Below are 16,331 nucleotides of genomic sequence, written 5' to 3'. Positions count from 1 at the left end.
TCAAACGAAGCTAACTAACGAATCTTTGACTCAAGTCAACGATTCAAGAAATTACAAAATATTTTAACAACTACAGTAAAGTAAAAGATGGGCTTTAGAGTAAGTCAACGTAATAACAATAATTATTTATTAATAATTAAGGTGCATCATTATAAATCGGACGTTTTGGTTCTGCTTTGAGCTCATCGATTTAACAGTTAAATCAAAATAAAATATTTTTATCTTACGTTTTGGATTAATATAGGTATATTCGACTAATTGTAAGTTTAATTGTCACTCAAGTCATCAAAGTTTATCTCTATAGCTGCAAGTACAGAGATGTGTAAGGCTTTTAATTATAACTACGGGGGACGTGTTTAAGTTTCACAATAAAAGTCACATAAATTTTTATAATATTCTTGTGGTACAATTTTTATCTATTTATCCGAAACGGAAATCATAAAGATAGACTGAAACGTATCGCACTTTACTGTAACTTAATTGTGATAAATCAAGGGCGGCGCACGCGCCCTATAATATAATACTAAGTATACTATCCGTCGCGGGATCACACAACTCTCTCGCCGATTCATTTACGCATCTCATTGTGCATGCTAATAATGCGTGAAAAAAAAAGAGCGAATGAGGGAAAGAGGGCGCGGAGAATACTACGCAAATGTCCCCCCCTTCCTAGCAGCGACAGCCGTATAGTTACATTTTCATTGCGGAGAAACGACGGTCACGCAGATGTCGACCACTTGCTACCCCGAGGATGACGATCCGGATGAAATCTATTCCTTCTGTTCGTCGCCACGGGGTGCCGCACCACGGGGCAATGCATTTCGCTACCGTTACCCTGTGCCCCGTGGCTGGCACAAGCCCCCTCATATTCACGCAACACACCGCCGATTCTTCCGCAATTACGAAATGCATTCAGATGTGGACGCGCCTCCGCCAGCAAATGTGCAATCCGGTCGATTGCGATCGCTTTAGCGTTAACCCTTTAGGGAGTAAGTGTACACCAATGAGAAAAACATCCTTGGTCTCACACACACATAGCTGAATTTAACTAGATCAATTGAATTATATTAATTAAGTGAGCAAAAGTTTTGCAGACGAATTTGGTTATAGTTAAATTAATCGCATCACTTAATTAAATTGACGAAAATTTCTCAAGTAAGCATTATTAACTGAGTGAATTTGATTAGTTCTTGCAAAAATCTTACTAGTTAAATTGAGTTTTGAATAATAAAAAAAAGAGAGATAGTGAACAAAATGAATCAGATTAATCAGATTTTATTTTCGATAACTTAACACATTGTCCATATTGTTTATATAATTTATATTAATATTATTAGCATAATTTCTAAAATCGATTAATTTTCAACTAAAAAGGAATAAGTTTATTAGATTCCTTTAAAGTGCGATGTCATATTTTAAACTTATAATTTTTTTGCTTTTGCAAAGAAAAGAAAACAGATTTTTAGATAAAATTTTATTAATCGATGCTAAACTACAAGGAACTTTTGTGCACTTTTATTAAATTGAATTAAACTGTATTGAATGTTTTCGGAAAAGTCGCACTTCTCTTTCCCACGGTAGCAAAATGCGTCCCCGGGGTGTCTTTCGCATGCGTTACGGTTGCGCTTATGTCAACTCTTCGCCCACTAATGATGCCATCAAATTTACACTACAGCTGTTTTCTCCTTCGTGATCAATCGCGATTTTATCCGTTAATTTCTAAGATTGTTCTCACGTCGAACGGCAGAGATAAGTGTATAAAAGACAAGTTTTCTTCTTCTCTTCGTCTCATCTCGATTGAGTCGCGGTATCGATTACTTCTATAGATCCCGCACAGACTCCGCATTGTTTTCTCGGCTTATACTTTCAGAGCCGTTGAGCCGCGCTCGAATCCGTTCGGAGTCCTCCGACGGGTCGCTCGCTCTCTCAAAGGGTAGCCTCTAGCTCAAAGCCGCGCTCTACAATACGTGTGAACGAAGAGAAATGTGAGAGGTAAAGTAGGCCTAAATAAACAACGACACGGGTTATTGGTAATGATCTTTCGATCATTACCAATAACTTCGAAATTGTTCGATTCGCTGGCGATTCGTCAATTCGAAACAGGTTCTCTGAAACAGGTTTCATAAAGACACTGAAATTTGTACTCTTATTAGCAAATAATTAGCAATTAACGTTTTTAATTTAAGCAAACAATATACGTGCGTGATAAACGAAGAAGTAATATCTTCTTAAGATTGTTGTGCCTTTTAAAAGTATAATTACCTTATCACCAAAATAATTCGGTGATAAGGAATAAGAACCTTGTGTACAGAGTTAGAGAGAAAATAGAGGAATGTAAGCTTGTTTTTTTTTTTAAATATAATTTATAATTTAAAACAAAATAAATCTATATTGTTATAAATAAATCGTAAATTATTTTTTTGATGTGAAATAAAATGCATTCTTTAATTTTAACTCTCTCGATTAATACTGCAATTCGCACCGATAAATCGGTAACGCTTTGTATAATTATACATATTCTCTTTGCACGAACATTTTTTATAGTACGCATAATCTAATGTATATTTATTAATAATAACACATCTCGCTTTATCACAATAATCACTATCAAAAAAATAAAAAATTGATTAAATAAAAAAATAATTCTCTTATATATTATTATTTAAAAATATAGTTGCGCTTTTAATTCTCTGTCTAGCGAACATTTTCGCAAATTAATATATATCTGTCGATATTTCTAGTTTGTTGTAGACTGTACTATATATTATACGTGTAAACAAAATATCTCGCTCCTTTGTCTACTTGTTCTTTCGTATAAAATCTCGATTATTATATCACTCTTACTCTTATTCTATTTCTCTCTTGTTGAAAATGGATGCAAATCCATCATCCTGCAAATTTATCTCACACAACAACTATTTACATAATAATTAATAATAGTTGTTAAACTATTATCAATAACTAGACTAGATTAAGTACAATCGGTCTTTTAACCACTATCCCTTAGGCACTGATTTGCTTTCGCTCTGTGAGCAGGATCGCTGTTGATCGACTCTAATTCTTTCCCATTCGAACATGCTCTCGGTCGTCCTTCGTTAAAAATGCGGCAAAGATCGACGTTGACGTAATGGGACCTCGTGCTATCGGAATTTACTGTTGATCCATGCTGCGACCATGTCTCGTCGCGTTTGACAGGATTGATAAAGTATATTTTACCGAGACTTGTTTCCGCATCGTCGTTGATGTATTCTACGCCATTCGCGCAATTTTCTTTACTTCCCTTAATTCTCGTAAGATCGTAGTGGGTAACGTCGCGTTCTCCAGGGTTGTCGTACGTGAGCGACGATTCCTTTGACTGGGAAATCTCTTTGATTTCTCCGGACGACGTGGAGTCGTAAGTCTCCAAGTGCTTCGACAAGTTTTCCTTGCGTTTAGCAAGAAGGATACTATCGAGGGTCATGAAGGGCGTCTCGAAGCACAGCCTCCACAGCACAGATATCATCATCGTCAGTACTAAATTGGCGATGAAATCGCGTATCTGATAAAAATAAAGAGATTTTATTGCTATCCTTTTTCTTAATTACACTTGCGCTCATCAATATTTGTTATATACATATTTATATAAAATCTATTTAAAACAAAATGCAGCGATGCAATATATAACATAATATAGTAGACTTAAAATTTTGCACATAGTTTCACTGTAGAACTAAATAAAATAAATATCGTTAATTACAGTTAAATATCAAACTTTTTTGCACGAAGAGATAACATTTTTATTTTTATGATTTAGTGATATTGCGTAACCAGTTAGTCACCGAGGCGTCTGTTTTTATTATCTTTGACGCAATATTTTAAAAATGTTTCCACTCTTTTTTACTCACCATATTCATCTGTGTTAAATTGCCGGGTGTTCGAACGGCTCCGACGTGTGATAGTATGACCAGATAATGGGAGAGATAAGCGCAGTAGGTCAATTTGCTGAGCGGAATCCATCCATGCCAAGAAAGTAAATAATTGATGGGACCTTGAAACGATTATGACTTTTAGAGACTGGCGTTGACGTAATCCGGTTTAGTAATTATCTCGCGAACGCGCGCAATCATCACCTGCGTATCCATTTATGCAGCAGAAGATTATCCAGGAGACCGCGAGTACAAAGACCTGACGATGGAAACCGGCGTAGAAGCTTGCCTCCAGCCTGTTGTACACGTGAGTGTCGAAGTACATGCCTCGCGGTCCGAAAATCACCGAGAGACCGGCCATAATCGCGATCAGCCAGCCGAGAATCACGCACCACTGTGATTTATAAAGGCATTTTTTTAGCGACTTTACAACCAACGGTTTTATTTTATGATTTCTTCAAATCTAAGATATTTAAATATGCGTCCTATTTATAAAAATATTAATATAAAATACATATAAGTTATAGAAAAAAATATTTCAGGCTTCTTATGGAAAATATTTTAACTTTAATCCGCTTAACCTCGATTATTATGTAAGATATAAATATTAGTTCTGCAATTAGATGTCATATAGAAGACAATTAATAAATAATGAAATAAAACAAACATGAGAGTACTAAACATAATTGTGTAAATCATACTTACAGTATGTAACTTGACTTTGCAAGATCGCGTCTTATATAACAAGTATCCAAGGCCTAATCCAACGATGTAAGGCCCAAATCTATTGTATGTCTTTATATAGATCTTCAAATAAACCTGGATTACGTCCTCCTCCCTACGAAATACAACATCCTGTTGAGATCACGAAATTACTCAAATCCGGCAATCAAGAAATTTCGTACAATTTCCTTGCAATTTCCATCTCCATAGAAATAAACATCACTTAAAACGAAATAATCTTGCACGATCTTTCATAGTTGCTTGATAATTAATTCTCGAAGTCTCGCGTGATATAAAAGGACCCACAGAGTGGATCTATATTAAGAGACTGCAATAATAAATATTTAAATGCTAAACTAAATTAAAAAACTAATTAAAATTAGATAATTGAAAGAACGCTATATAAAACTCGATCAAATTAAATAAGCCTATTACATTTGGAATTTTGAGAGATTTTCTAAGATGTTCAAATTAAAAGTGTGTTAATGAAATATTTTCTAAGCGAAAGCGCAGTTGAAATTCTACACTTACCTCTTGTAATAGAGCATGGTACCCGTTAGTTCGAAATAATAAGTTATAACAAAGGGCACGAGGACCGAAAGAAATAAACAGACGGCCAAAACAATGGTGAAGAACAGACTTCTAAACTTGAGCATAGGATACAGTACAAGCGGCGACAGCCAAACAAACTGCATGTCGGTCGATAGGTACCAGGATTGGGACATGCACTAGAAGCAAACGTAAGAATAGAGTAATATTTTCGCGTAAGTACGCGAATCAGAAAAATTTTGAAAGCGCGAAACAGCACTCAATAAATCCAAATTAAAGAGAAATAAAAAAAGAATATTACGATAAAAAAATATATGCAGCATTCGTATATAGACTACCGTTTGCACTACGTACAAAATAATTGTTAACTACACGTTCAAACACACGATTGCTGTACATATTTCGCTCATTTGCTACGACACTTGCCATTTTTTAGTTGTTTGTAAAACAATGGTGAACATTCAATATATTAAATAAAGAGCTAATAAATATATAGCTAGATACTTTTATTTTTCTACAATCAGTTACGCCAAAATCGCATTTAAAAATGATATTACAAAATTCTAATGATTCAAGACATTCAAGATAACCCATTTTTGGAGTTTTGAGAAATTTAATATATGGCAAGTAATACGCAAAAATATACAAGGGTATACGTAAAGGAGTAACTTAAAGAGCTGGTCTACCATGTTCGCTACGTTGACATAGTTGTTAACATAGAGCAAGTTGGTCCACCAATTCTCGCGACAGAAGTTTTGGTTAGTACCGACCCAGGTGTCCCAATGCGGGCCTGTACCGAATTTGTAGAACAGAGTGGCATAAAAACCGATCATCATCGCGTAGGCCGGTGTTAATCTGACAAAAGGAGAAACGATCAGTGGTTCGAAGAGATTAAAAAAAATAAGAAAAAAAAGAGGGGAGATCAAACGATATTATTATAAAGAGAAAATAAAAATTACAAATTATATGATTTCTTTAAACAGCACGTGCGTATGAGACCGACGAATATAATTTGTTGACGTAATGGAATATGTTGGAAACTTAAATTGCCGGGATGATTTCAGTTGCGTATACGTACCTTACATAACGATGAAGATAAAGTCCTATCACGTCGAAACGCCACTCTAAGGCTCGTTCCTTCTTCAACAGTTCGTTGTAAGCGAGTAGGAGCCCGCTCAGAAGGAAGAAGGTATCCGTGACGATGTTGCCGTTAAGCACCAGCATGTTGTTCCAATCGTGGTGCATCTTTTTGAGGATAAGAATGATTTTTCACAATTGAGACGATTAAGGTGCAGAATTTTGAGAATTAACAGAGAACAATGTGACTTTTTACTGTATTTATAACGCGAAGGATAACTTCGATAACATAAGTTGCGAAAATAGGGACACGTAGTGTATTCTCAGTCAATTCTCATGTGAAATTGTATAAAAATTAAAATTGTATAGCTCACACGTGGAATCTGCGTGAGGTTCATATTGACATCAACGACCTTCATGTAATAGGTATGACCGTAAATGATCCAGCATATGCTGATGAAGCGCAAGCCGTCTAGGCAGCGAATAGATCCCGGACGTCTATCGGTTTTCAACAGCTCTTTTCCATTCTTGTACAAAGAAAACGCCGCAAAAATACCTGCGCAAGAAATTATCAGGATCATTATCTCTATTAGTTCCGGCTTCCCGGATGACATTGCCCTTATTAAAGAAAAAAAACCGCAATATGCAGATTAACATTATACATCAATATTAGACATTGTATAGTGTATATTATAGTGTATGTATAAAGCAATCTTATTAATAATCAATAATTAACATTAATTAAATCTTAAAATTAGTCTCATCTTTTTTGTTTCTCAATATTCAATAGATATAATTAATTTCCAAGATTGATTTCGTAAAACTCAGTAATCAACTGCATTGACTTAAATTTACCAACTTTGTCGCACAAAATGTGAGAAAAATATTGAAAGGACTAAATCTAAAGGATAAATATGCTTTTATATTTTTATATCCTACCTTCCGACGCGCTAGCACGCCGTTGCATCACAATATCGTATCCCGTGCTGGCTATGATGATCAATGCGAACAGCACAAGAATCGATCTGAAGTTTTCGAACGTTATACAAATTAAGCATATTATTGCAGAGAGATAAATGTTTATACGATAATTAGAGAGCTTCATTACGTATAACACCAATCGCCAATGTTCCACGTTGTCTGAACGGTCTCAATGGTATAGCATGATTCCTTAGAAACGGTGATAGTCATGTCTACACGCCCTTCGACTTTCAATGGGTCGAGCGTGATCTCGAGAGCCTCCTGTATCTCCGTATGATTGCAGGTGGACGGAACACAAAACATCCACTCGTATTGGGTCGATTCGCCGGAAGTCCATTTCGTCGCGTTCTACGCCACAAGATACTTACGTTTAGTCCTCGAAACGGCATAAATCCGCTCTTATGAGCGTTTTATTGTTTAAAAATACTTCGGAAACTATATGGAGCTATCGTCTTTTACGAAATTTATTGAGTAAATAAAGTTCCATTTTATTCATGTATATTATAGTATCGTATTTTAATGTCCATGAATAAATAAAATTATTTAGATTAAATATATATATTATTTTAAATATTATTTAGATCATACTATTTAGATTAAAAATGTCTATATGGGTTTTATTAGAAGCAATATTAATTCTTATACTTACTTATATATCTTTCGTATACTTCAATTTATTTACTTTTTACAAGCTCAGACGATAGATATAAGCCGGATTGAACTTATGTTCGCTTAGTGTATATTGTTGTACGCTCGACATGGTAATTGCAATAATGCAATAATTGTAAACTCACCGACGCGATAGCGACGTTCATAAGCAGATCCCCCATGTCCAATTCACGTCGCGTCTTGTTGTCTTCGAAGATCTCGAACTGCACCGCTGCGTTGCAAGCTTGCCCGACGAACCCGTGTTCGGTCTTCACTTGTAAGCATTCGTCAAAATTACCCAGCTGTTTGTAATTGCCGGTGATCATGCCTGACGGGAATTTAACCGAGGCGTCGTACACTGGAACAAAGAACATTGAATCTCTGTTTAAAAAATAAATTTCAATGCGCGAGCGCCTTTCGGCTCTCGAATGAAGATTCGAGTTATTAAGGCCTGTTCGTTTTAGCTGAACTACTTGCACGGTTCGTCTTTGCTCTTTTTCTTTTTACGTTGGAAAGAAAAAGAGAAAAGATGAACTGTGCAAGAAGTTCAGTTAAAACGAACAAGCCTATTGTTATACGCAGTGACTATATTTTATTCCCCAGAATTTCCGGGTGACGTTCCACAAAAGTGCTGTATAAAAACACGGGATTGAGATCGCGATATCTAATCTAAAGTTTCCATGAGAAAAGGGATATATACCGCTTTGCGAAGTTTGTTACGACGAATCTGTTATCGATGCAGCTCATTGTTTTTTTTCCGGACACTTATGGCATTCCGGCTTTGACATTTAACAATTGCGCCCTTCCCCTGAGCTCCGTTTTATAATAAACACATTCCGAAACCGGTTAAAACAGACGTGCAGGTATAGTCGATGCGTCAAGGCGTTCTTCTGTCCTCAATCCACGCCACAATCAGCCATCATTTTTTTCACATTACCCTTATATCCGGAATCATTATCGCGGACCTAATCAGAGAATAATGATCGTTGAGGACTGATATCGATTAACGCAAACGGTATAAATAATTTTTATAGTCGCTTCTCAAATGCTCTGTCCTTAGTTGCGGACATGAACCGTCCTTCTTGTGATTTATTGCAATATATTATTGTGACGCAAATGTGAATTTAAAATCATTAAAAAATACAGTTTTTACTCTCTCTCTAATCTTTTTATTATAAAACTTTTTAAAAAAATTTCTAAATTGACGAGGTGAATAATTATCGCAGTTATTAGTATTTTTCGCTCTTTCTTCCCAGAATTAATATGTAATTAATTTCAGAATTAAGATTCATCGATTGTGATCTTTTTTTCCTTAACGAACGAGACAGGCAGACTTGAGGAGGTTTTTCATTTACAAAACTTCAAAAAAAGTTTTCTTCTAAATTGACAAGATGAATTGTTATCGCATTAGCATTCTTCGCTTTTTTTTCCAGAAATGTGTAATTAATTTCGGAGTTGAGATTCATCGATCGTGGCCTTAATTTTTGTGTACTTCCTTTCTTATCTAATGACAAGCGAGGCAGGCAGACTTGAGGAGAATTTTGCGTCTGAGAAAGGAAATTGCTTGTATGATTGATCAAATTCCATGATGAAATATACTCGGCGAGGGTCAAGCAGCGCAGTTGATCAAAGTCACGTTCAATTCTAGGAGGATGGCGATGAACTAATCCAGCCGCGCGCCGAGAACTCGCGCATTGTACTCTATGATTTATATTATTAGTCATCTCTGCGCGCACCAACGTGTGAGTTATGCTGTTCGAAATGGGATTTCAAGGTGGTACCTTGGAACCGCGATCACGCCGTGACGGTAAGCAACGTCAATGTCGCGAGTGCGTTAACTGCGGAAGTAGATAATCGCGCCGATACGTAGAATCGACCGATCGACTGGAATTCACGCGGCGGAAACGGGTTGACTGACTGGGCTAAAGAAAAATGAACGATAGCGCGTGCTTTTAAAAATAAATTTCCAAGCGATAGCGATACCGATAACGTACTTATGCAGATTGCACCTTATCGGCAATCGATAGCTCAATGTCTGGTCGATTCTAACGTAATAACGAACGTAACGAGCCAAAGATATCTGCTAATGTAATAACGTAAGTTGTTCGTTCGAAACTCCTCGACGTTTGCAAAGGTAAAGAAGTCCTCTGACGCGTTTACCAGGCCCTCCTTTCTCTCCCGCCACATGTCCAACCGATCCAATCTCTTATCGTGGTATAAACAATAGTCGAGGAATCGCGCGAACTGGTCGGATCGGGCGATTAAATGACGTACAGGCCAGGAAAAGATCGATCTAACGATCGATCGATCGGAGGCAGGCCTCCGATACACAAGGACGGTCATCGGCCTCGTGGATGCATCTCGCTGACCCAGTTTGGTCCCGCGCGTACGACGCACATACCAATTACATCGGTCAATATTATTGTTTCTGCGTGAATATACGCGCGTTAGATTAATCGTTAATCGCCTTTTTTCTTAACAGCACGTTGTTACAAAGCTGGCAATACCCGCGAACAATCTTAATAAGTCAGTACACAGAGAAAAAGAATATTCTTGATTTGAAAATATCTTTAGTTTCAACGTGGAAATCTTGAAATGAGATTATATTGCGTTAAACGAAGAAAAGTTGCTTGAAGGAAGTTATTATATAGTTCAACCGAGAAAAAAATGTTGAAGTAAAAAGCTGAAATTCTTATAAGAAGATTACAGTGATCTTGCTTGTGTACGAAACAATCTATATCTTCTTATAAGAATTTTAACGTTTTATTTCAACATTCTTTTCTTGGTTGAACCATATAATAACTTTATTCAAGCAAGTTTAACGCAATATAATCTCATTTTAAGATTTCCATGTTGAAACTAAAAATATTTTCAAATCGAGAATATTCTTTTTTTCTCTGATAAGAATTAGTCCTTTCGGCGCATCTCATTTGATATAATTTTTTATCTTGAATCAACTGATAAAGTCTAAGGAAAAAAATAACATTTTATAACGCAATAAGAAAAAGTAAGAAGAAGAAGTAGAAGAGAAGTCCCAAGATGGCTATTTAATTATTATATTTTCTTATACATATGTGTGTTGTATAATATATTTTTCTAAATAATTATTTATTTTGTAGAATGCTTATTAATTAATTTACTTTTCTGCTCTTTTATTTAAAAAAATATCGAATGAAAATGTCTTATATAAGATAAAAACGAGTAAGAGAAATATTTATATACTGTATATTATATCATTTATCATATATTATTATATCTCACTTATAATTGAATTTTAGAGCGATTACTTTATTAATCAATTTTTAATTAAATTTAGCTAATCTATCTATTTTCTCTTTCTTTTAAATTAAATATAACGTTCGAATGAAAATGTATTTGTACAACTGCGATAGAATATTTATTATGAAAGGAAATAATGATACTGTCGCGCACCAGATACTGTCAATGGAGAAATCCATTCGACGCTGGTATCGAAAGGGGCAAAAATGCACCGGCGTTCATGTATATATTCATTGAATATTGCGTTTGCGCGCATTGACGTAAGAACGGCCAACGGGTAACGATGCGTAAACATGTCAACGAAATAATTATCGCGGCGAGATAAAGGCTGTCATAATGCAAAACGGCGATGATCTATGCAGCGATGATCCGCCGGCGAGGACGCGTGGGTTAAACATCTTGTAACGGCCGATGCTGTCACCGATCGGCATTACGCTATTAATATCAATCAGATCAATGTCAACCCGTTTAATCTGTGCTAGTCCAAGTGTCACGGAGACGATAATTCGCCCGCAAAAATGGACACAAGGCTCTTTCGATCGTGCGTAAATTCGACTTCGATATCAGCCGCTCTCGAGAAAAACACGCGTGCAATCTGAATTCGAATCCGGAGTGATCGATCGCGCGCGTCGAAATCGTACGAATGCGATCTCGATATATTCCTGAAATTACCCGCCTTTGAATCTGAAGAGATAAGAGGACGATAAAGTTTTGCTACGTCCCTCGCTTTTGCGACTCCGTCCTCGAGTACGTTGAACTCGCAGTAGCGCGGAAAAAAAAAGAGATACTTATCACGCTAATCGATCTTGTCTGATTCTGTTATCTACGAAGCATTGATATCCGGTAATTGACGATATGCATTTTACGTGTACCGGCGCGATATCGTAAGCGTAAGCAATATTACATGCCCGATAACCTCCCTCGATAATTGCGCGCAGCGTGCAATGTCCGATAATTGCTGAATGTTTAAACGTAAAAAGAAGAAACGCAATCGCAATCGCGTTCGTGATCTCACGCGGCGCATAACAGACAAAACAATACGTAAAGATTATATAATGTTTTCCTCCTTGCTGTCCTTCCTCCGAGTTATTCTCATAGAAAGGTAAAGAAATATTACAAACTTAAGCGGGGAGCATACACTTCTGCACAACGCATAATGCGTATAAGCATAAGAAAATTGATTGGTCCATATACATGTGCATAAGGAAATAGACCAATCAATTTTCTTATGCTTATGCATTGTGCGTTATGCAAAAGTCTGTGTTTCCCGCTTTACACGTGGAACGACGTTTTACCTATGATATAAAAATACAAGGTACTTATAGCAATATCAGGATGCGCAGCAGCCGGAATGGCATTTGGGTTCAAATGCTATATATGTATGCTATGTATGCAATATTTCACGGATGTGTGTGTGTGTATATGTATGTTTTTGTGTGTGTGTGTGTGTGTGTGTGTGTGTGTGTGTGTGTGTGTGTGTGTGTGTGTGTGTGTGTGTGTGTGTGTGTGTGTGTGTGTGTGTGTGTGTGTGTGTGTGTGTGTGTGTGTGTGCATTTAGACCCAAATTTTATTGTGGATGACGACATCTATATGCGCAATGATATACCTGATCTTTTTATATCATAGTTTTACCTTTTACCGAGGATGATTTGTAGGGCGCGGAGGAGAGAAATCTATAGATATATATATCGAGATGTGGCCTGCTCGACGGTTACTTTATTTCTGAAAACAACGGGAGAGACGCGAGAGTCCTTTCGTCCGACGATCGTCAAACATCTTTTTCTAGAAGATTCCTTCTAGAACCTCACCGTCGCTAGGCGATCACGCCAAAACACACGCAATTCACGTGTTACACGAAATTCACCTGTTCTACCGCGTCCTCGTCCAAACGGAAAGACTCCGCGTCTGCCTCTTTCCCCACTACAGATTATTTAATTTTACGATTTTCAGACAGCGGACTTTCTTTGGAAAATTAAGTATGACGTTATATTAATCAAATATTATTTAACGACCTAAAATGCATTTTTTCCAACTTACTTCTTAAACACACCTGCTGGGATTTAACAAATTCCAACAAGCTTGAACAGTCTCCGTTCAATTTAGTTTTTCCTTTTTTTTTTTTAAATTAGGAAAATTACCGTCAAAATTTGTTTGTTTTATTGGCCGATTTCTAATTTGTATCTATTTGAATATTGAATATCTTAATTATTGCGAGAAAACACCTAGAGACTTTAGCAAAAGTTATACACATATTAGTTTTAAATTGATCGTCCGGTCGTTTGTTAAAATCAACAAATAAAATAAAATGTAAAGACAAAGAATCGGGTGAATATTCACGCTGCCAAAAAAAAAAAACTAGAAATATAAACACTACATAATAGAGCCCGAAGGATTATATGTAATTGCTCTCTCTTTCTATCTCTTCGAGATCCTTCGATTTATTTTACTTACTTTGAATCGCCCAGTCTGTGTAGTTCTCGAGCGCCTTCAGATAAATTTTGCCATCGCGGATGCACTGCGGGGAAGCGAATTCGCGAGGCACGAAGGGCTCCGTAACGAGATTCATGAGAACAACTTCGGGCCTCGTGCCGCCAACTCTCGTCGCCGCTAACAGGATCAAGAGAAGATTCACGCGCGCTTTCCATCCGGGCCGCATTAACTCCATCCTTCTTGAATTTCCTCTCTTTCGATACCACGAAGTTATCAAAATTTTGTAGTTACCAAAATTTCGTCTCTCCCTCTCTCTATCTCTCTTTAGTAGTATCTCTACGGAAGAAATCTGTGTTTAAGCACGTTCCGAGTCGGAGAGGATCAACGAGACACGTGCACGTTACTAGAGGATGTGTGCCATTTTGCGATAATATCGATCCTTAGTACCGATATTTTTTTTTCTTGAATCGCAATGCGATATGTGCAATTGAATCTTTTTAGTTGCAAAATCGCATGCGATATAAAATCGTGACTGCGATTTGAAATCGCAAATAAACTAATAATAAGCTAATTTGAAATTTAATAACAGTGACTTTTTTCCTTTGCCAGTAAATAACTAACAAGAGAATAGTTTAAGCGACTTAACTGGCCAAAATCGTATTAAAAATCCTCACGACGTTTCGACCATAGATTTTGGTCCTTTTCAAGTGAGAGTGTCAAACGTAGGTATTCAGCAAGTATTCCGAACGCATGACGCTCCTACGTCGCATAATAGTTGCTTTCCATTTACATCAAAATTCAGATAATTCTCACTTGTGACGTCACAACTCAGTTGAATGCACGTTCTTTTTGCATGCTGGCGAGTGAGACTCAACTGAGTTTTTATCCACAATCGAGACCATGTGCTTTAATGAATCTAATATACTCACATTAAAAGTGAGGCTAAAAACATGTATACGTTATTATGCGATAGCTTTGTCACCAAAATAAGCAGGTACATAATGTACAAAATATACGTACAAAATAAGTACAAAATGACATATCTTACCTAAGTATAAAATACTCACATAACTGAGTGACTCAGATCACTTGAGTGTAAATGGAAAGCAACTAATGTCGCATAATGTCAGGTAACTTACAAACGTAGGGATTTCATTTCGGAATACTTGTTGAATATGGTTTACATTGTGCGACATAGGAGTTCATGCGTTTGGAATACTTGATGAATATGTTTTACATTCTCTTGAAAAGGGCCACAATCTATGGCCGAAATGTTGTGAGGATTTTTAATACGATTTTGGCCAATTGGGTTGCTTAACCTATTCTCTTGTTAATTTAAAAATTTTAAAATTTGTTCCTTTTTATTATATTGTAGGGTGATTTATTTATTTTTAAAATGACTTTAAAAATTTTATTATACATTTTAATTATTTTAAATATCTTAAAATTATTTTAAAATTATTTGAAATATGTTAAAATTTAAAATTGCATAATATAACGAGGGAAATTTAAAATGGTGCTTGAAATATAAAATGACACGTGATTCAAAATTGCGTTTATGATATAAAATTATGCATAATCAAAATTTTAGATAAAAATTGCGATGCGACATATATGTCACAATTCTTAAGGAAGATCGCGCGCAATCACAATACACAATTTTGAAAATCGCACATCTCTACACGTGACACGTGACACATATAATTATTTCTAATGACTATACTTCACGAATTAACGGCAAACCAGTTCCTGCATCTTTGTTCTCGATTTGCGAACAAAAAATTTCGTTTCGCGCGTTATTTGACTTCTCACGGGACGGCGTTTTGGCGTGAATTTTACACCAAAGAGGGGAAAGGCAGAACTGAAAGCGGAGGATTCGCCGGGGGCTCGCCTCGCGGGTTACTATTTACACGTGGCCGGCGCGGCGCGTCGAAAGGGGTGCGCGTCGCGTCGCGTCACGTCGCGCGTTCCGTGTTTCGCGCGCGAGTTCGTCTTCGCGGGCACGTGCGAGCGAGGAGAGTGCCCGTCGCGTTAAAATAAACGAAAGAAACCACACAAAACACGAAACGCCGACTGACTGTGGCGTACACACGTCCCATCGGCGCGGCTGGTTCACTTATATATTGGACGAACGGATCGTGATGGGGGTAAGGGAGGCATTCCGAGCTTCTCCGACCGCCGTGGCCATCTCGGGTCTCCTCTTATCGATGTAAGCGAGGATTACGCGTTCGCGGAGAGAAACGCGTCGCCGCCGTCGCCGCCGCCGCCACCTCCGCCGCCTCCGCCGTCGTCAGAGAGTGGGAACAACACTCGGTTCGATCACAGCGACGGCGACGATGGTCACGGCAACGATGGCCAGGAATTCGATAATGGCGAGCGAGACGAGAACCTGCGGAAACCAGCGGATGGATGACGATGGAGGTGCAGCTGCTTGCGAGTGCCGGGCAGCAATAAGATACGTAACATCCTCCGTTACTGCGATCATATCCGATAAATTGATTGAACTGGTCCCGGTATATATTTCATAAATTTACAATAAAGAATTATAATTTGATTTCCTTAAAATCAAATTATTTAAATTCTATATATAAAATAGGATTAAGTATAGTCTTAAAATAAGACAAATGAGGCGATGGAAGAACAAAATAAGGTAAGTAAATTCGGTGGAATTATATTGTATCAGATTGAAGGTGTGGTTTTGAAGATGTACTTTTCATAAAAGAATGTCTTAACAATGCG

The 16,331-nt window shown here is 37.1% G+C and overlaps 1 protein-coding gene across 2 annotated transcripts; it reads right to left on the bottom strand.

Moving 5' to 3' along the window:
- Positions 1–1,259: 1,259 nt before the first annotated feature.
- On the bottom strand, positions 1,260–15,838 carry LOC139771110 (nose resistant to fluoxetine protein 6). 2 transcript variants are annotated; one of them, XM_071703620.1, is made up of 13 exons: positions 15,316–15,838; positions 13,614–13,928; positions 8,030–8,241; positions 7,363–7,583; positions 7,194–7,279; positions 6,629–6,810; positions 6,256–6,422; positions 5,864–6,032; positions 5,160–5,356; positions 4,611–4,743; positions 4,110–4,299; positions 3,885–4,027; positions 1,260–3,538 (listed from the first exon to the last, which is right to left on the bottom strand). In XM_071703620.1, the coding sequence occupies exons 2-13, from the start codon at positions 13,825–13,827 to the stop codon at positions 2,990–2,992; spliced, it is 2,463 nt and encodes an 820-aa protein (XP_071559721.1). In that variant the 5' UTR covers positions 13,828–13,928; positions 15,316–15,838; the 3' UTR covers positions 1,260–2,989. The 2 variants fall into 2 exon arrangements, with proteins under 2 accessions (XP_071559721.1, XP_071559722.1); XM_071703621.1 differs by lacking the exons at positions 13,614–13,928; positions 15,316–15,838 and adding an exon at positions 8,584–9,035.
- Positions 15,839–16,331: the final 493 nt, after the last annotated feature.

The sequence above is a fragment of the Temnothorax nylanderi genome, unplaced genomic scaffold (assembly GCF_030848795.1).
Source record: "Temnothorax nylanderi isolate EJ_2023f unplaced genomic scaffold, tnyl_v1.0 TNYL_tig0035_pilon, whole genome shotgun sequence".
NCBI lineage: Eukaryota > Metazoa > Arthropoda > Insecta > Hymenoptera > Formicidae > Temnothorax > Temnothorax nylanderi.
This window is presented reverse-complemented; position numbering and strand designations above follow the sequence as displayed.